At 39.0% G+C, this 21,141-nt stretch overlaps 1 protein-coding gene across 2 annotated transcripts in view; it reads right to left on the bottom strand.

Annotated features, from left to right (window-relative positions):
• The window catches only part of SMIM14 (small integral membrane protein 14), a 62,433-nt gene that overhangs the window by 17,056 nt on the left and 24,236 nt on the right, over nucleotides 1–21,141 (bottom strand). For both annotated transcript variants that reach the window (XM_010833566.1, XM_010833565.1), the window contains one exon: nucleotides 16,660–16,769. In XM_010833566.1, the coding sequence (XP_010831868.1) occupies nucleotides 16,660–16,734 (75 nt within the window). In that variant the 5' untranslated portion in view covers nucleotides 16,735–16,769. The remainder of the gene's footprint in view (nucleotides 1–16,659; nucleotides 16,770–21,141) is intronic.

The raw sequence follows: 21,141 nt of genomic DNA, 5'->3' as shown, positions 1-21,141 counted from the left end.
GAAAGATCCCCTGGAGAAGGGAATGGCAATCCACTCCAGCATTCTTGCCTGGAGAATCCCAGGGAGAGAGGAGCTTGGCAGGCTACAGTCCAAGGGGATGAAAGAGTTGGACACGATTGAGCAACTAAATCACACATAACTACAACCAGTATAATAACAAATATTTACTAGGAACTTTCATGTGGTAGGGACTATACTAAGAATTTAGATAATCCTCACACGCACTAGAGGAGGCAGGGGCTATTATTCCTTCTTTATAGATGAAGAAATTTGAACTTGGAGGAGGTTAGCTAATATATCCAGTACTAACTCTGAAGTAGAGATTTTTAAGCCCAATTCTATTTTACTTTACAATGTACAAAATGTTGTATCATAATTTTTATTAACATGTCATTAGACTGAAACATTGTGTAACCAGCCACAATTTTGAATGGTTACAAAATATTCCAGTGAATTGATATACAACTGATATACAATTGAACAGAAGCAAATTCAGAGTAAGGTGAAAATGACCGTATCTAATTATCTAACGGCCTCTAAGATTAACATAGCCAATGTTTTCCTTCAGCACTAAAAGAGATCTCTTCCTTTAGGTATCACTACATGGAATAAGCTTCCTTTTGGGACTATGATAAAAACAGTAATGTATAATTTGTGCTGCTATACAAATTTCTAGAAAATTAATTCACTCACATACAATTGACAAATATAGAAATTATGTCAGTTTTATGTGGTAGCTATGTCGATTTAGAACTGATTTTTTTCTAGGTAAGGGAAGCCAGAAAGTGGGAAGTCAAATTACAACTCATGCCTTGCAGAAAGAAGCCCTTTCAGCTTTAATAAAAATGTTAAAAAGTGCCTGCACACACACACACACACACACACACAAGACCAAGAATGAAAAGAAATTATTCACTGAGAATCCGGCTGACTGAAGCACTATGTCTCCAGTCCAAGCTGCAGCGAGTCTTTGGGACATTCCACTGAGAGCTGGAGCTGGATCCTGCTCTCCTGGCTGGTCTTCCACAGGTTACTGGCTACCTACGCTCTACATGTTCACAGGCAGACGATGCTGCAGGCTCTGCATAATGAGGTGCCAAAGTATCATAACCACATTTCTAGTCCTGGACTTACATGTTCTGTCCAAACCAGTGTGTTGGGATATATATTCAGTATGTCAGATTCAAACACTTGTGATGGGTAAAGTATACAGTCTTTAAAGAATTAGAAAAACACATTTGGTAAAACAAGAGAATCTCACTGCTTTGATAAAAGTCTTTAAACGGAGGTCTAATTTACAGTGCATCTCAGTATTCTCTTGACTTATCTGAAGAACACGGTGGGACTACTGATGCTGATTTTGGCCACTCCAAAAGGAAGTCATTTGTGAAAACAAAATAATTAAAAGAAAATCAATAAACAACAAGGTCCTACTATATAGCACAAGGAGCTAAATTCAAAATTCTGTGATAAACCATAATGGAAAGGACTATAAAATACAATGTGTACATATATATATATATAATACTGAATCACTGGTATATGACAGAAAGTAACAGAACATTGTAAATTAACTATACTTTTTTTTTTTTAAAAAAGGATAATAATATAAGGGAAACAGGCATAGCAGTAACTTCAAATATTTTCTGTATTGCAGTGGAGTGGGGGGAACCACATGCAGACTATTTAGTCAATGGTTGCTCCCCAGGTAAACCCTTTTGCTAACTAACACTGATCCCAGGATCACAGGGAAGAACTAAAAGTAGATTTAGATTTCCTCACCTAATCAGGATGGTCATGTAAAGTTCCTTAAATGAATTAGCTTCAAAAAAGATGAGACAAAATAGCATGGTTAGAATAAATGTTTTTCTTCATTGGGGAAAAAAGGAGAAAACAGAGATTAAAAGAATGTAAGAGTCTTGGCACTGAGATTTCATGTTAGGGAAAATGTAGAACCTAAAATAGTCTCTTAGGATATCTAGGAAGCCTAATATAGAACTTTGGCTGTCAGAGGCTGATGGAAAAAAACATAGATCAAAGAGAAGACTCTAATGGCAAAAAAGCAGATAAATGAAACTTCTATGACTCGATCGACAAGAGTCTGGGTGAACTCCAGGAGTTGGTGATGGACAGGGAAGCCTGGCATGCTGCAATTCATGGGGTCGCAAAGAGTTGGACACGACTGAGCAACTGAACTGAACTGATGAGGAATCTTAGCTTGGAGAAATTCTTTAAAAAAATTACAAGAAAAACAGAAAATCTCTCTTTGGAATTATGAAAAGGTATCTGCTATGGATGTTCGTATTCCCTCCATCCCTCCAAATTCATATACTGAAGCCCAAATGCCCAGTGTGATGATGGAGTTTGGGGGTGGGGGTCTTTGGGAGGTGATGAGGTTTAGATGAAGTCATGAGAGTGGAGCCACCCTGATGGAATTAGTGTCCTTATGAGAGAGTGAGAGCAGAGCCCTCAGTCTCTCTGGGCCACATGAGGATACAGCAAGGCGGCTATCTGAAAACCAAGAAAAGAGTCAAATCACCAGATACCAAATCAGGTAGCACCCTGATCTTGGACCTCCCAGAGCCTCCAGAACCACGAGACGTAACTACTGTTTGAGGCCCCCAGTCTGTGGTTTTGTGCTAGAGCAGCCCGGGGCAACTAACACAGAACCTAAACAAGAACTTATTTGCCATTTTCTGTGTCTACTCAAGAATCTCATGTATATTGGAGGTACTCTTCTTTCCCAGGCACAGGATCTACCTGCAGACTGATAAACAGTGTGATACAGAACAGTGGTTCAAAAAAGAAGCTTCAAAGTCAGAGGTATCTGGGTTCAAATTCTGTGTTTGTTACTTTCTAAAGCAGAGTGTCAAGCTACAAAAGAAATAAATACAGTCTGTTATCAATGTTAATATCATGGTGAGGATTAAAAGATATAACATATACAAAATCCAATACAAAATGTATATAAAAACTTGGGTCATGGCCCATAGTATGCTTTAAGATTATAGCATTATGCAGGAAAGGGCTGCCTGTTTATGTGAGTAAGCCTGCTCATAGTTATCACTTTTTTTTTTTAAGTGAAATGCCAAAACCAACAGCAAAAATGTACTTTCAAATCAATGGTTAAACAGTTGGTCAGTGTTCCCTAACCAGACCTCATATAGTTCTCAGTAATAAGAGTGGCTTGAAATAACCTTAGACTGTCAAAACCCAGCTCTACCTAATTTTTAATACTGTACCACATTCCATTTAAATACATAATTTCCAAATTTGTATATGAAAAACAATGTTGTGAATGTTTCTATAAAAACATTCTTACATACTGGTTAATCTCTTTAGAATATAGAGAAGAGTTGCTATAATGAAGGTATATACATTTTAAGTTTTGATATACATTGCCAAATTACAGAAGGAAAACTTTAAAGAAATGACATAATACAAAGTTACATTCAAGAATTCCTGCATAATCACGCCACTGAGGAAAGGAAGCCCAATGTCTCAACTGAGAGATAGCTAGAATCTAATTATATCTGATCACATTTAGTTCTCTTAACTCAAAAATGGTTTAAAATTAACTCAAAATAAATTAAAGACCTGAAGCCACAAAAATCCTAGAAGCAAACATAGGTGGTAAGCTCCCTGACATTAGTCTTGGTGATGAGTTTTTGGATGACTCTAAAAGCAAAGGCAACAAGGGCAAAAATAAATACAAATATGCGAAAGTTGTTTAGTAGCTAAGTCACATCCGACTCTTTTGAGACCCTATGGACTGTAGCCCACCAGGCTCCTCTGTCCACGGGATTCTCCAGGCAAGAATACTGGAGTAGGTTGTCATGTCCTCCTCCAGGATGTGTACACACACACACACACACATAATGGAATCATTATTCAGCCTTAAAAAAGAACAAAATCTTGCCTTTCGTGGCAACACGAATGGACCAGGAGGGAACTATGCTAAGTGAAATAAGTAAGAGAAAGACAAATAGTATATGCGGAACTAAAACAACAAAAAATAGAGCTCAAAGATACAGAGAACAGATTGGTGGTTGCCAGAGGTGGGGGAGTTTGGGGGTCGGAGGTGAGTGAAATGGGTGAAGGAGGGCAAAATGTACACTTCCTGTTATAAAATAATTAAGTTATAGGGATATAATTTACAACATAGTGATTATAGTTAATAATACCATATGCATACTTGAAAGTTGCTAAGAGAATAGATCTTAACAGTTCTCATCACTAGAAAAATTATGTACATACAAAACATACATACACATACTGTAACTGTGTATGGTGACAAGTGTTATTAACTAGACTTACTGTGATAGTAATTTCCCAATACATGTAAGTCATAAACCTGAAACTAATGTTAGTTATAAATTATACTTCAATTTTAAAAAGAGGTGAAGTCTATCGCCCCTCTTCTTGAAGCTGAGCAGGCTCAGGACTGCTTCAACCAAAAGTATGGCAGAAGTGTTATATGTGACACCTTAGGCTAGGTTGCAAGAAGTATCTAGCCACTGCACGCTTCTTTCCCTTCCTCATCCTCCCCTGGGATGGATGCCTGCCCTTGGAACCATGCCACTGTGCTGTGAGGAAGGCAAGAAGCCACATGAAGGGCCGCATGTAGGTGTTCTGGCTGACAGCGCTAAGCAGGGTTTCAGCCACCAGCCAGCATCAACTGCCAGACAACAAGTGAGCAAGCCTTCCATGCTCTTCGTGCTCCCAGCCTCTCAGTCTTCCAGCTAAGAACCCAGACATTACGCAGCACACTAGCCATCTCCACTGTGCTCTGTATGAACTCCAGACAGAGTTTGTCCACTTAATTAAAAGGTTTTGTTATGCCACTAAGTTTTAGGGTAATTTGTTATACAGTCCTAACAATGGAAATATAAAAGAAACTATGAATAGCTTATAATTAGTAAAGCGGCAATGAGAGCTGGCAAACATAGGGAGATTCTTATTTTCCCCTTTATACACTTGGTACTCCTTGAATTTTGGGCCATGAAGACATGCACTAGTTATTGTTATCTTTTAAATAAAACATAACCCCCCTTCTGTGAAAACAAAGGAAAACCAGGAGGCCAGAAGGGAGAGCTCTTACACAGTACAATTTGATGCCAATTATAAGATTTATCGATTGTTACAGACCTCAGTAGAAGAGTCATTAATTATAGGCCCCAATGGTACAAGATGGACGTTGCAGCTCCTATAAGAAATTGACTACCCCAGAAATTCAGCCAATGAGAAATCATAATCACCCTGAACTCTCACTTTTCTCCAATGGGCTTTTGTTCAGAATGACCCCTCCCAACTTTCTCCTTTTTCTCTATAAAGTAATGTTCCTTGGACTTGCCTACGGCTTTCACTGTGGCTTGCTTGTCCTGAATTGCAATTCTCTGCTATTCCCAAATAAATCCATTTTTTCTGGTAAAATAACTGACTTTTTTCTTTTCAAGGTCAACACTTTCTAATTGGTAAAATCAATTGTACCATAAATTACAGGACTATTTAGTTTTCCAGTGGCTAGATGATATTGATAAAAAATATTAAGATTTGAAAGAAGGAAATACAGAACATCTCCTTTACTGATTAAAGTAAAAACCAAAAGTCAACCATATTATTAAAAAGGCTTTAAAGCAACATGGAAAATGCTCAATATTATTAAATTGGGGATAAAATATATATATCATAGTATCTAAATGTTTGTTAGAAAGATCTGGGAAAATGCATACCAAGTTCATCTAGGGAAGTAGCATTATGCCAGATACAGAGAAGTGAGTAAGGAGGTTGGTCTTACTTTTAACACATTGATTGCTTTTTTGAAAGAATATTACTCTATTTTTTATTTCAATAATTAAACATTTAACAAAAAATATATTAAGAGGAAAAGATACTAGGAGTAGATAACATTTCCTGGGTAGAGAAGTTTCTTAAACTTTTAAGGCATACATCTTCCAGGCCAATAACAGGTCTTACTTAATGTGATTTATTTAAGTACAGTGGACATTAGTCACAATTTACAAGGCCTTCAGGCTTTTAAGCGGAATCGGACCAATGATCTCCCAGAGCACATGTTTATAGTACTTTAATACAGAAACAAGTTTAAGTAAATTAAAGATGCTGAAGTTTAGATAAGGGCTGAACTACAGAGCTCAACAAACAAAAAAGGAATTATCTACATTTCAAATCTTAGGTTACAACGGAAGAGGAAAAACACAAAACATAATCTAAATTCACATTTTTAAATCTATCTGTTCTCTCCTTCCGGAACTCCTATCATTAATAGAGGAAACTGTATGCCAAGTGAAGCCAGTCAAGGAGAATAGAAGGAGGTGACAAGAGAGCAGAAGAGGATAAAAACAGAATAATTCTGCAAGTGGCTTCAGTGGGAACTGAAAAAGCCTCTCTCCAGGCCATCTTTATGGTTGTAAGGAAATATAAGTGATTTTTTAAAAACCAAAACAAACTAGATATATTAGTTATAAGGAAACACCTCTTTTTAAAAATACCCTCCAAGACACAAAAATTATACAACTTAAAAGAATGATTTATAATTAGACTGTGATTTTGTGTTGACATCTTTCTATCTATCTAATAGCATTCTACTACTACATCAGTAAAAACCAGTATTTATCAACAGATGTATTACCACTATTAAATCAAGTAATGAAATAGAATTATATGTAACATGATAAAGATACCTGATTTTAACTGAAAGGGATTTACTGCATATTCCTATCTACCCCTTTAAGTCTTATCAGCCAGTATCTAATGAGTAAAGCATTAGAGTTCTAATTAGAGTATTAGGCTAGGATATCAGTAACGTCAGATAATGCCTCCATTTTTTCATGTTTCTGAACATTAACAGAACCTGGCAAAGAAAACCTGGCAAAACACGTGCCTGGCAAAACACAACCGCATTAAGAACAGTCTGACGCTTGTGTAACCTAAGGCAACATGCCAGCAGAGTAAGTAAAGCTTTGTCATGAGCACCCCAAAATGGGCATTCTCTGTACTGCAGTTTTACCAGCCTTGAACTGAACCACCATTTGTAATGTATCATTTAAAACACTCCTATGAGAATGTAGTCAGAAATAGTCATTTGCTTTAAAAGTCTTATTGGAAATGTACAATAAAATGTATGAAAACCAGATTTATATTCTTTGTACTGGTACAGCTTAGCAGTTAAAATAATCAGACCTTACACAGCAATGATGAGGCAGTGGTACAGAGTGTGAATTGCTGTTAATGTCCATTTAGCCTTCGGAGACATACAAGGTTTTCCTAATTTTATATATATTTTTGACATGAGAAAAATTCTACCAATTTAGAAATCAACAAAGGTAAGATAAGACAGTCTTATTAAAGTTATTAAAAGGCTAGTAAATATTGCAGTATATATTTTCTTTGTAACAGTGCATTCAAACACTTTGCTATTCAGTGGGAAAAGTCTAATTAATTTTGGTATATAACTGTACTGCTTATAATGCCTTTGAAATGCTAACAAAGTTTTATTTCTAAGTTAATTACTTGAATAAGTAATGTACTCACACAGTTTTAAAAGATAAAAAAGTACAGTGAAGAGTTTCCACTTTTTTCCTATCCTTCTACCCACCCACCCTTGATCACAAATACAGTGCTTTTCAAGGTACATGACGGAAACCAACAGGGAGCAGAGCAGATCACCATACTGAAGAAACAGCACAGGGTTAGAGCTAAATGTCAAGCCCAAGTGTGCCTCTGCGACTCGCTGGTCAGCTTTAACCCTTAGGAAAAGTGACTAAACCTCTCTGTACCTCAGTGTCCGCATCGGTAAAAGCAGACTCCGCGGGCTTCCCTGGTGGCTCAGTGGTTAAAGAATCTACCTGCCAAGGCAGGAGACACGGTCCGATCCCTGATCCGGGAAGACCCCACAGGAGACAGTGCATGTAAGTGCATGTGCCACAACTGCTGTGCTCTACAGTCTGGGAGCCGCAACTACGGAGCCTACTTGCCTCTCTGCAACGAGAGAAGCTACTGCAGTGAGAAGCCTGCAAACCACAACGAAAAGTAGCCCCCGCTCACCACTAGAGAAAAACCATCGCAGCAATGAAGACTCAGTTCAACCAAAAATAAATACATAAAACTATTTTTTTAAAAAAGGAGGATCAGCATCAGAGACTTTCTATGACTTTAAAAATAGTGCCTACACTCCTGTCAAACTCTCTCCAATATAACCATTGTTATAAATCTGAGATATATTCCTTAGATCCTCTTCCACACATTTACAAATGTGGCCTTGACCTACACATTTTTTTTCTTCTTTTTGGGTGCTGTGCTTAGTCGCTCAGTGGTGTCCAACTCTTTGCAACCCCATGGACTGTAGCCCACCAGGCTCCTCTGTCCATGGGGATTCTCCAGGTATGAATACTAGAGTGGGTTGCCATGCTCTCCTCCAGGGGAATTTTCCCGGCTCAGAGATCGAACCCAGGTCTCCCGCGTTGCAGACGGATTCTTTACCAGCTGATTAAGATTTATTTATTTATTTTAGGCTGGGCTGGGTGTTAGTTGCTGTGTGCAGCTTTCTCTAGTTGCGGCAAGTCGGGGGCGACCCTTGTTATGGTGCATGGACTTCTCGTTGCAGAGCTCAGGCTCTAGTGCCTGGGCTTCAGTCGTCGTGGCACAAGAGCCTAGCTGCTCTGTGCCGTGTGGGATCCTCCCTGACCAGAGATCAAACCTGAGTCCCGTGCACTAGCAGATGGATTTCTAACCACAAGACCACCAGGGAAGCCTGACCTACACACACTCTAACCTGAACCTGCAAAGGCATCTCTATGGCTTTCACTAACATTTCTCAGACACTTCCAAAATATGTTCCTTCTTTCATTTCTAATAGTTTTTGCATTCTCTGTTGTTTGGGACATAAATAGCTTGTTCCAAACACGATGGATTCTATCTTTTGACAGTATTATTCTTGTGTTCAACTGTTTTGGCTTTGGAGTCTATTTTGTCTGAGATTAATACCACATCCTTTTGGGACAGCTTCCCGCCTCTCCACTTGTTTATCACTTACCTACGATATTTTGTTTTCAGTGTCTATCTCCCCTGTAAATAGCATTTAAAAACGCAAGCCTCCACAAACCCTTGGCCCTTTTCTCCTCATCTAGTATTTACACTACCAGTAGCAAAGCAAAAAAGTAATTCATTTTTGTCTTGATTTAGCTTTATAGAGCATCTCAAATTGAAACTGTTTTCTACACAAGCATATAGTTAGGGATTTTGTAAACAAATTGACACCTACTGAATTAAAATATATAAGGTCATTTAAATATAATTCAGTGTATGGTGAATAATATTGCACTAATATGGAAATCACTGCCAGAGATAATCCATTTTCTTTTGATTTGATATTACTTAGGCACATATCCTACATGATCCCAGTTGGGAATTACTTAATAGAAAGAATTGGAAATGCATATGGCCATGCTTAAATTTTTTTATAGTTTTAATCTGTATTATGTCTTCATTGATGGAAGGAGGTACATCTTTGTTTTCCTTACTGGAAACAAATATGGATTAATTGCCTCAAATCTGTGTAAGTGATTGACTAGTCTAGAGATTCTTGTTTTCAGAAGGATGGTATAGATAGAAAATTACAAAGATGGCATTATACACACAATGTTGTTATTATATGTTGTTACTAAGATACTCAGATTTTTTAAATTTTTGATCATAAATCACTTCTTGTAGGAGGGTTTGTTTCCATTGATTAGCTGCAGTGTATACAGTTCACTACATAAGGGGCTGTTTGTTTTTTTGTGTGCTGCATTTTTTTTCTGTTTTTTAATACCTGGTTTTGTACATATCTAACTCTGTTCTCTTTTGGTTATTCGGAAACTGGATTATTTTCTCCTAAGCAGTGCTTAATTTGTGTTTTTTTAATTTCGATTCAGTAGTCCCAGCTAATAGGTGTTCATTCTGTTACACTCAGAAGGTTTGCCACATTGTCCATCAGCTCTCGTGTATATGGTATAGAAACCATGGGGTTAGGCACCTCCTGGCATTTTTTTTTTTTTAATGAGAAAATACTGTATTTAAAATGTAAAATAAACTTTTAAAAAGCAAAAAAAAATAAATAAAAAATAAAAACTCCAATCTGTCTCTTTTAAAAAGGGACTATAATCCACTCACACATAACATTTTACTTTATGCTTTCTATTAACCATGCTTCTCTTCTTCATGTCTGCCTTCAGCTTATTTGGATTTCCTTTTTTTTATGAACCCTAATTCTCCCCCTATTCAAAAGTTCTCAAGTGTGCCAGTACTAGGGCATCTGGACATCTGCAAAGCAGCTCTTTGGTTGCTGTGACTGGCTGGCACCCCTCCTAGCTTTCAAAGGTCCTGCCACATATTCATGTAAGTGAAAAATCTGGGCCTAAAATCTAAGCCCACTTCAAAGAGTAACACAAAGTTATTTTTTGGGTGGTTTTACTTGAATAGAATTATCGAGGAATTTAACTGGACTTTCACATTTAAATCAAGGGAAGATATTAATTTTGTTTTTAACTCCACCAAGAATTTGGTGACGTTGTAACTTTACCACTTAGAAAAATCATGTTGCCAGTGGTACTTAAGACCAGCACAACCTACGTGTATGGGTCAGTATCTACAGCTATACATTCATCATGACTTCTGTTTTTTTGGCTGCACTGGGTCTTCATTGCTGCACTGCCCTCCAGGTGCAGTGCTTGGGCCTCTCGTGGTGGTGGCTTCTCTTGTTGAGCAGCACAGGCTCTAGAGCACCTGGGCATCAGTAGTTGCAGCACACAGGAACTTAGTTGCCCTGCCAAGGATCAAACCCATGTCCCCAGCACTGGCAGGTGGATGCTTAACCCACTGGGCCACCAAGGAACTCCCCATTATGACTTTTCATATTAGAAGGATCTATTTCCTCTTGTCTTCTAATGTAGCTGTACATGAGACCACACTGTAGTACTTTTGTTTTCTTCAACTCTTTGCTTGTTTTTCTGTTCATATTTATTAATGAAGGACTAGGCTGGGTGAGCAGTTAGGGTATACAAATAGCATCCCTTATCAAGGAAGCATGCAGGCAGCCTGCATGTACTGTACCCCACCAGGCTCCTCTGTCCATGGGATTCTCCAGGCAAGAACACTGGAGTGGGTTGCCATTTCCTACTCCAGGGACCCATGCAGGCAGCCTAGAGAACTTCTTAAGGTTCCAAGTAGGGAAGACTTCATTTTAAGGCTTACTAGTGCATTCCATTCTTGGACCAGGCATCCTTTTTTTCCCTCCTATTTCACATCCACTATAGAGCTTGGGGTTACCCTGGCTTCTGTCTTGGTCCTTAATAACCAACTAGCAGCCCTCCCATGAATATCTTCCACTTTCCTTTAAAAAGCAGTAATCCTGGTTTCTGCGTGGTAGCACTTTATATTCCATAGAGGGGGAAAGACACACAACATAATTAGTTATCCACAAGTCGCACCTTCTTTTTGTATTCACGAACTTCTAAGGATTTTGCTCTTTAATTTTTATTAGTTACGCATGTAAACAACTTAAACTGTTCTATCAGTTTATTCTCCAAAAGAGCATTTCCTCAGCGCTTCCTATTTCCCCCTCCACAGAGGCATACCACTTTCAACTTTTAGCTGATTATTTTAGCATTTACCTCCATGTCTTTTTTTCTTGGCCATGCCATGTGACTTGTGCGATCCTAATTCCCCAACCAGGGATCAAACCTGAGCCCAGCAGTGAAAGAAACAGTACATGAGGCAACATTTTTGAAGACCCTATTTGATTGACAGTTTGGTTGGATATAGAATGATGGATTGGTAATAATTTCCCTTCAGAATTTAAAGTCATTGTGTTGTTGCCTTCCAGTTTTGCTGTTGAAAAGTCTAAAGTCATTTAGACTCTTGATCCTTTGGATGTGACCTGTATTTTTCAGGAATGGCAACTGGTAGAACTAAGTTAGCAAAGACGAACCAGTGGGGTAATGGGCCACATAAATTTTGTGGGTTGTTTTTTTTTTTTTTTGGTTGTGCAGCAGGACATGCAGGATCTTAGTCCCCCAAACAAACGAAATGTGTGCCACCTGCAGTGGCGGGTGCAGAGTTTTAACCACTGGTCCGCCAGGGAAGTCCCTAGGTTTTTTTCTACTACAAATGTCTGAAGGGGGAGCTACTGCATAACTGTGAGTAAAGGAGGTATATTAGCTGACTTATCAGAAATAAATCATTTCAGCTGCTGTAGTGAGACTACAGTTGAAGAGAATGGAGATGACAAGAGGAGAGAAGCAAGGAGACTGGCAAGAAGGCTAATTTCAATAATCCTGGCAAAAATGACAGTGTAGATTAGACTAGGGTGTTGCACTGGAAGTGTGAGAAAGGGATGGATTCTGGATATATACTATTAAGGTTGATCCAAAGGGACTTTTTTTTCTTCTTTTTTTTTTTTCATTTTCAGTCTTATTTATTTCTGAAAGGTGATTTAGATTAGATAATTGAAACATTCTCTGTGTGCCCACTACATTAGATTTTTTTTTAAACTTTACAATATTGTATTGGTTTTGCCATATATCAACATGAATCCGCCACAGGTATAGTATACTAACGCAAAGGGACTTTTTAAAACTAACCCCTGGTTTCTGCATTAGCCACTGGGTTGAAAGAACAGAGTAAAAAATGATGCAAACACTGTTGCCTGAGCAGCCAGAATAATGGAGTGAATGGAGAAGACAGGGAATTGCCTGGCAGTCCTATGGTTAGGACTCAGTGCTTTCACTGCTGTGGCCCAGGTTCAATCCCTGGTCAGGGCACTAAACTGTTGCATGGTGTGGTCAAAAAAGAGAGAGAGAGAGAGAAGACAGAAGTATAAGGTTGGGGCTAAGAAAAGTCTAGTTATGCACTCATCAAGGATAAAATGTTTACTATTTGTCCAAATGGAGATAGTGTATCAACAGTGAAATATACCAAAATCTGAAATTCAGGAGCAGCAGCTTTTTGGCTGGGCCAGTTTTAAAAGCATGGGCTCCTTTTGGTATTTACATTCCCTTTTATCCTATTCATTTTTCCATGCCAGTCTCTTCAGTATGAGCCACATGATACTTTTTTAATATGTCCTTTTCCTGCTTAAATCAGTTAGAACTTCTCTTACTTACAATGAAGAACTTACAACTGATATAATTACTAAATCAGGAAAATAAGTTAGTTCTAAATTGTGAATGAACAGAACTTTATTAAAATGGAAAGGAACTAATGGCAAAATCTTAACTGCTCCTAAACTGAATATATTCCTTGGCAAAGCCCACCTATTTCCATAGAATAGGCCAAACAAAACTGCAACTCATTAGCAACATACAGCTAATGAGCTAACCATAACCAATCATTAAAATCCTCAAGTTTCAAGTTTTTACTTGCTATTAGTATTTTAAATTCTCAGGAATTGGTAATAACTTTAACCTATAAGAAAATCCAATTTTATTATACATGAAGTTGAAAATAACAAAAGTTCCAAATTAGGACTTGAAATTAATGAGATGTTACTTTATTACAAAGATGAATTAAACGTCCAGTTTTTTAAAAAATAAGAATCTCTGCCCTGTCATCACACTATAACACAGTATTATTACACCCGTGAGTTTCCTGAGCATGCAGACATCTACATTCTGGTAGCTAGAACTAATATAGAAAAATTATATTAAAAGCAGATAAGCTGCTTTTAATATATATGCTGTAGCGTTAAGAGTTCTACAAGGTAATAAGACAATGCTGCTGCTGCTGCTAAGTCGCTTCAGTCGTGTCCAACTCTGTGCGACCCCATAGACGGCAACCCACCAGGCCCCGCCGTCCCTGGGATTCTCCAGGCAAGAACACTGGAGTGGGTTGCCATTTCCTCCTCCAATGCATGAAAGTGAAAAGTGAAAGTGAAGTCGCTCAGTCGTGTCCGACTCTTAGCGACCCCATGGACTGCAGCCTACCAGGCTCCTCCGTCCATGGGATTTTCCAGGCAAGAGTACTGGAGTGGGGTGCCATTGCCTTCTCCCAATAAGACAATAGGTACTGTGAAAAAAGGATCCTGTGAAGTATAAGTAGAAGATAACACATGCATGAGAGGTAGAAAAGACACCTAATGTATTACAAAAGGAATACTGATAACATTTAAACGAAAATGTTGATAGCTTTCATTAGATACCCTTTTTCTGATTATAAGATTTATTATCACAGAAAATACAGGAAACTATAAAAGAGAAGTCTCACCCTATATTCCAGAGATTGCCAATTTTAACATTTTGATGTATTCTCTTCCTAGTCTTTCTTCCTATGCACACATACATATGAGGTATGTGTGCACACAAAAGCAAGATCATACTAAATGCCATTTGTGTATTTTTTTTTTCATTTCATATAACACACATTATTTCCCTTGTGTTTTTAAGTATTTTTCAAATACAACTATTGCAAACAAGATTTTATCATATAATTTCCATGATATAATCACTGCTCTACTAATTGACATTTAGGTTGCTTTTAACTTTTGATTACTATAAGTAGTATTATTCAGAAATATTTGAATTTATGAATTTAGAGACCATATTTCTAAAGACACTTATTTAGAAAAAATGTTTAGAAAGCACTTAAATACCAAACAACTGAGTGACTGAACTGAACTAAATACCAACAAAGAGTAGTTATGACCCAAAAATGCTGCTTGATTCTGAATTTAAATCAAAGAATACAAATGAAATAAAAATTAAAAACCACAATTCAATATCTATCAAACTATCAGCATGTTATACACAAGCGGAACATTCATCAGTAATTTATAGTGATGTGAAAATATCTAGCACACACTAAGAGATGTGGACTTTTAAAAATTTGTAAAATCTGAAATCTAGTTTATCACAAAATTACTATTTCAAACCAAGATTGCTATAAATAATGTGCCATCAAACATGAAATAATATGCTCATTTTTATGCCTTATATTTGATTGAATTAAGACATTAAAACTATCAGCTTAAACTTTATAAATAAACAGGAGAAATTTATTTACTAATTTATTTTGCTGGACCACACACCTTGTGGGATTTTAGTTACCAGACCAGAGAATGAACCCCAGCTTGCTGCAGTGGAAGTGTGGAGTCCTAACCACTGGACTGCCAGGGCATTCCCAGACAGTACTTTTTATCTTCTCTCCTCAGACTGGTGCGTCCCATGTGGCTCTAGCAGTAAAGAACACGCCTATCAATGCAGGAGACAGAAGAGACTCTGGTTCAATCCCAGGGTCAGGAAGATCTCCTGGAGGAGAGCTCAGCAACCCACTCCAGTATTCTTGTCTGGAGAATCCCATGGACAGAAGAGGAGCCTGGTGGGCCATGGTCCATAGGGTCGCAAAGTGTCGGACATGACTGAAGGGACTATTCAGATTAATCAATTTTTATGTCAAGTTATCAGAGAGATGACACGGCCACATTTCTATACTCAAAAAAGTCTGATTTAATTTTTAAGTTCCTAGTTCATCTCTACCCTCTTAAAGCATTTTTAAGGATCATAAGCCCTAGTATAGGCTAACTCTCAAGGAGTATCATTCATAATCAATGCACTGATTACATACACACTGAGTAGGCAGGAAACTTGCTAATTAACTACCAACAATTCAAGTATTTCAGCAAATGTTTGAACCAGCCTGTATTAACTGGCCTATAATAATACACCCTTGTACAAGACTTAAACGAACAAAATGTTATAATTAATAACATAATAATAACATACAGCTGATCTCTGAATGAGGAAGTTAGAGACGCCAACCCTCCATACAGCTGAAAATCCACATCTAACTTATAGTCGGCCCTCTGTACTGCAATTGCTCCCAACAAGCAGTCCTGTATCCTCAGATTCAACCAACTGCGGGTCATGCAGTACTGTATGTAGTATTTTACTGAAAAAAATCTGCACATAAATGGACCCTCAGTGTTCAAACCCATTCAAGCGTTTGTTATTCAAGGGTCAATTTTATTCTATTGTTAATAATAGTGAAGTCTTTCCTTAAACAATGTATATTATATATATATATAAATTATATAATACATAAACAGCCTTGTGTTTAAGGTTATAGACTAGGCAAGTCTTAAACCTACAATTGAAATCTCACTATACTCCAATAGAACCTATCAAAAACCTGTTCAGAAATCTGCCTCTATCAAATAATTGCTTTGGATTTGGAAATGATCTATATAGAAATCTTTATTGTCATGCCATTCTTTAGAGTAGGATTTGAACTATATCATAAGAGGATGTGTGACTTCATAACAGTTTATCAGGTAAATGAGCTCTGTATAACCAAAAACTATATGCACTAATACAGAAAAGTCTACATAAATGTGTTTACCACTCACGATGGTGAATTCCACCAACATAAATCTACTATAAATGAAGACAGCAATCTGTTTTTATCTCTAGTAAAAGAAATGCTTGGAAAAACAAAAAAGAAATGCTGGCAAGCACTGTAACCATTATGACTTAAACCACTGTGGAATTTTCATTATGAAGTAATTTTTAGTGTCCATCGGATGAAAATTTTCCAAAACCAACATTCTCCCAAAAACAAGACAGAGGGGGTACAGTTCAGTTCTGAAGAGGACTGTCCTGTTCATCTCACCAGATTGATCAGCCTTCTCATCGCATGTTCATGAGAGCAAACACATTCACAGGGATCGAATCCACCTTCTGCCATGATTACCCAGCTTGATTTAACTTGACTGTTTAAATCTAGGAGGAAGGAAAAAATATTATAAGACTGCTATTCAGAGTTACTCTTTCTCTTGAGCTATGAAGAATTCATGTTATGTATAGATTCATAATAGTTCTCTTTATAGTTCAAGTTTATTGACATATCTATGAATTACTATTCTTGAATTATGAATCTATACAAATGACTGGCTACCACTTTACCATCAGACTGATTTTCTATAAATACAAAAGTCTTCATATACTCTACTGGTCCCACCTGTGAAGATGCTGTTGCTAGAGCCCTATTCTGCTTAATCACCTAATCCTTTAACTTTGTTAGCCTCAGCACTGCTATGGACTGAATGTTTGTGCCAACCGCTGCGCTCCCCCCAGACTCTTATGTTGAAGCTTTAATCCCCAAGGTGATGGTATCTGGAGGTAGGATGGTTGGATGGCACCTCAACTCCATGGACATTAGTTTGAGCAAACTCCAGGAGATAGTGAAGGGCAGGGAAGCCTGGCATGCTGCAGTCCATGGGGTCACATAGAGTTGAACATGACTGAGTGACTAAACCACCACCACTACCTTTGGGAGGTAAGGTTATCAGAGTAGAGCTCGTATAAAACAGGATCAGTGCCCTTAAAGACGAGACATGATATCTCTTTCTTTGACATGTGAAGATACAGCAAGAAGGCATCCATCTACACAAGGAGGAAGAGATTCCTCACCAGACACCTTAGTCACAGGCCTCCCAAAATCCAGAACTGTGAGAAATAAACGTTGTTTAAGCCATTCAGTTTGTGCTGTTTTACTAAAGCAGCCTAAGCTGTGTCAAATGGAGAAGAAAATGGCAACCCAATCCAGTATTCCTGCCAGTGTAATCTCATGGACAGAGAAGCCTAGCAGGCTACAGCCCACGGGGTCACAAAGATTTGGAAATGACTTAGCAACTGAACAACAACAGTAAAGCTATGTCTACTTTGCAGTCTTCATCCTACCAGGAAAGTCCTCTGAAAGAAAAGAAAAAATGAGTTATCTAAAATGATATCCATGTCAGGGGGAGGGGGGGAAGGGGGGCATGAATTAACAAGACAATAGCCAGGAAACGGCTGGAAGATTTTGAAAAACAAGAGTAACAAGTGAGGAGATTTGTCCAAGATGGCAGGGTAGAAGGACGTCCCTCTTCTCGTGAGAGCACTGAAATCACAACCATCGACAGGAAGACACTGGAACCCACCAAAAAAAAGATACCTGACATCCAAAGACACAGGAGAAGCCATAATGAGATGGCAGGAGGGGCACAATTGTGATAAAATCAAATCCTAAAACTGCCAGGTAGGTGAGGTGCAAACTGGAGAACAATTACGCCACTGATGTTCTCCCACTGTAATGAAGGTTCTGAGCCCCACATCAGGGTTCGCATCCTGGGGGGGTCTGGCAACAGGCCTAGGAATCCCCAGAGAATCTGACTTTGAAGGTCTGCTGGATTTGATTATAGAACTTACGCAGGATGGGGGAAAGCAGAGACTCCTTCATGGAGGACACATAAAGTCTTGTGCATAGCAGGACCCAGAGGAAAGCAGCAGTGACCACGGAGGCTGAAGCAAGCCTATCTGCTAGTGCTGGCAGGTCTGCAGAGGCAAGGGGCGGCTGTGGCTGACTGCCAGCAACAAGGGCACTGACAGCAGCAGTTTGGGGAAGCACATCTGGGTGGAAGCCCTTTTAGGGGCCACCAACAGCTCCACCCGGAGAAGGCAATGGCACCCCACTCCAGTACTCTTGCCTGGAAAATCCCATGGATGGAGGGGCCTGGTGGGACGCAGTCCATGGGGTCGCTAAGAGTCAAGCAAGACTCAGCAACTTCACTTTCACTTTTCACTTTCCTGCATTGGAAAAGGCAATGGCAACCCACTCCAGTGTTCTTGCCTGGAGAATCCCAGGGACGGGGGAGCCTCGTGGGCTGCCATCTATGGGGTCGCACAGAGTCGGACACGACTGAAGTGACTTAGCAGCAGCAGCAGCAGCAACAGTCCCACCATACAGCTGTAAGCTCCAGTGCTGGGTCACCTCAGGCCAAACAATGATCAGGGAGGGAACACAGCTCCACCCATCAGCAGACAAACAGATTTAAGTTTTATTAAACTTGCCACCCCTACCCACCACCAGTCCCTCCCATCAGGGAAGCTTGTACCAGCTTTTAGATAGACTCATCCACCAGAAAGCAGACAGAAGAAGCAAGAACAACTACAACCTGCAGCCTGCAGAACAAACCCTCCAATCTCAGAAAGTCAGACAGGCAGAAAAGGCAGAGGATTATGTCCCTGATGAAGGAACATGATAAAACCCCAGAAAAACAACTACATTAAGTGGAGACAGGCAACCTTGCAGAAAAAGAATTCAGGATAATGATAATGAACACAATCCAGGATCTTGGAAAATGAATGGGGGCAAAGTCTATGAAGATTTAAGAAATGTTCAACTAAGACCTGGAAGAACTAAAGAGCAGTACATCAAATCACTGGGGGAAAGATAAGCTATTCCGTAAACAGTGTTGGGGAAAGCTGACTCCTTATCCTCATTCCTAAAACAAAACAAATTCTAGATGCAGGAGCAATTTAACTTTTTAAAGTGAGGCCACACACACAAATAGTAACCAGAGCAATGGATCAGAACAGAACGTTGGCAAACTGACCTCTGATTTTACCAGAATTTTGAATGTAATAATGGTTGTACTTTATTTATTTTTAGAATATTTATAAAAGTTATTCTTAGAAATACTCTATCTAGACACATATGTATTACTTGAATTTATTTTTTATAACAACTTCACTGAGATAAATCACAATACTATACAGTTCAAGTGCTGAAAATGTACTATTCAATATTTAGTATGTTCTCAGAACGCTGCAATCATTGCCACAATTTTAAAACATTTCATAACTCCAAAATGAAACCTTTACCCATTAGCAGTCACTCTTCACTTTCCTCTCTTCCTCCCAGTACTAGGTAATCACTAACTGGCTTTCTGTCCCCATGAATTTGCCTATTATGAACAATTCATGTAAATGAAATCATACACTATATGGTCCTTTGTTATTTGAATTCTTTAACCAAGAATTACTTGTTACTTATGGACAAGCAAATTAAAGACACTTTAGCCCATAAAGCAGAGAAGTCAACGCTACCCCACTCCAGTACTCTTGCCTGGAAAATCCCACGGATGGAGGAGCCTGGTAGGCTGCCGTCCATGGGGTCGCTAAAACTCAGACACGACTCAGCAACCTGACTTTCACTTTTCACTTTCATGCATTGGAGAAGGAAATGGCTACCCACTCTAGTGTTCTTGCCTGGAGAATCCCAGGGACGGGGGAGCCTGGTGGGCTGCCGTCTATGGGGTCACACAGAGTTGGACATGACTGAAGTGACTTAGCATAGCATTAGCCCATAAAGAATCCATCCGCAATGCAGAAGATGCAGGTTTGATCCGATCCCTGGGTCGGGTAGATCCCCTGGAAGAGGAAATGGTAACCTACTGCAGCATTCTTGCCTGGGAGATCCCATGACAGGCTACAGTCCATGGGGTTGCAAAGAGTCAGACATGATTGAGCAACTAATGCTTTCACTTTTCATTCTAAAAAACAAACTTCAAAGGACTACTGTGTTGTTGGAAAAGACTCTTGAGAGTCCCTTGGACTGCAAGGAGATCAAACCAGTCAATCCTAAAGGAAATCAATCCTGAATATTCATTGGAAGGATTGATGCTGCAGTTGAAGCTTCAACAGTTTGACCACCTGATGCTAAAAGATGACTCATTAGAAAAGACCCTGATGCTGGGAAAGACTGAAGGCAGGAGAAGGGGATGACAGAGGACGAGATGGCTGGATGGCATAACTGACTCAATGGACATGAGTTTGAGCAAGCTTCAGGAGATGGTGAAAGACAGGGAAATCCGGCATGCTGCAGTCTATGGGGTTGCAAAAAGTTGGATGTGACTGAGCAACTGAACAACAACTGTGTTATCATATGCCACAGTGGTAGTAATCCAAAATATAGTTTTCTATGAGAGATTATATATCCAAAAGTTTGATTCACCAAACTGAAGATGGTGACTGCAGCCATGAAATTAAAAGACGCTTACTCCTTGGAAGGAAAGTTATGACTAACCTAGATAGCATATTCAAAAGCAGAGACATTACTTTGCCAACAAAGGTCTGTCTAGTCAAGGCTATGGTCTTTCCTGTGGTCATGTATGGATGTGAGAGTTGGACTGTGAAGAAGGCTGAGTGCCGAAGAATTGATGCTTTTGAACTGTGGTGTTGGAGAAGACTCTTGAGAGTCCCTTGGACTGCAAGGAGATCCAACCAGTCCATTCTGAAGGAGATCAGCCCTGGGATTTCTTTGGAAGGAATG

The sequence above is a fragment of the Bison bison genome, unplaced genomic scaffold (assembly GCF_000754665.1).
Source record: "Bison bison bison isolate TAMUID 2011002044 unplaced genomic scaffold, Bison_UMD1.0 scf7180017863790, whole genome shotgun sequence".
Lineage (NCBI taxonomy): Eukaryota > Metazoa > Chordata > Mammalia > Artiodactyla > Bovidae > Bison > Bison bison.
Note: the sequence above shows the minus strand (reverse complement) of the source record. Positions and strands in the feature narration are given on the sequence as shown.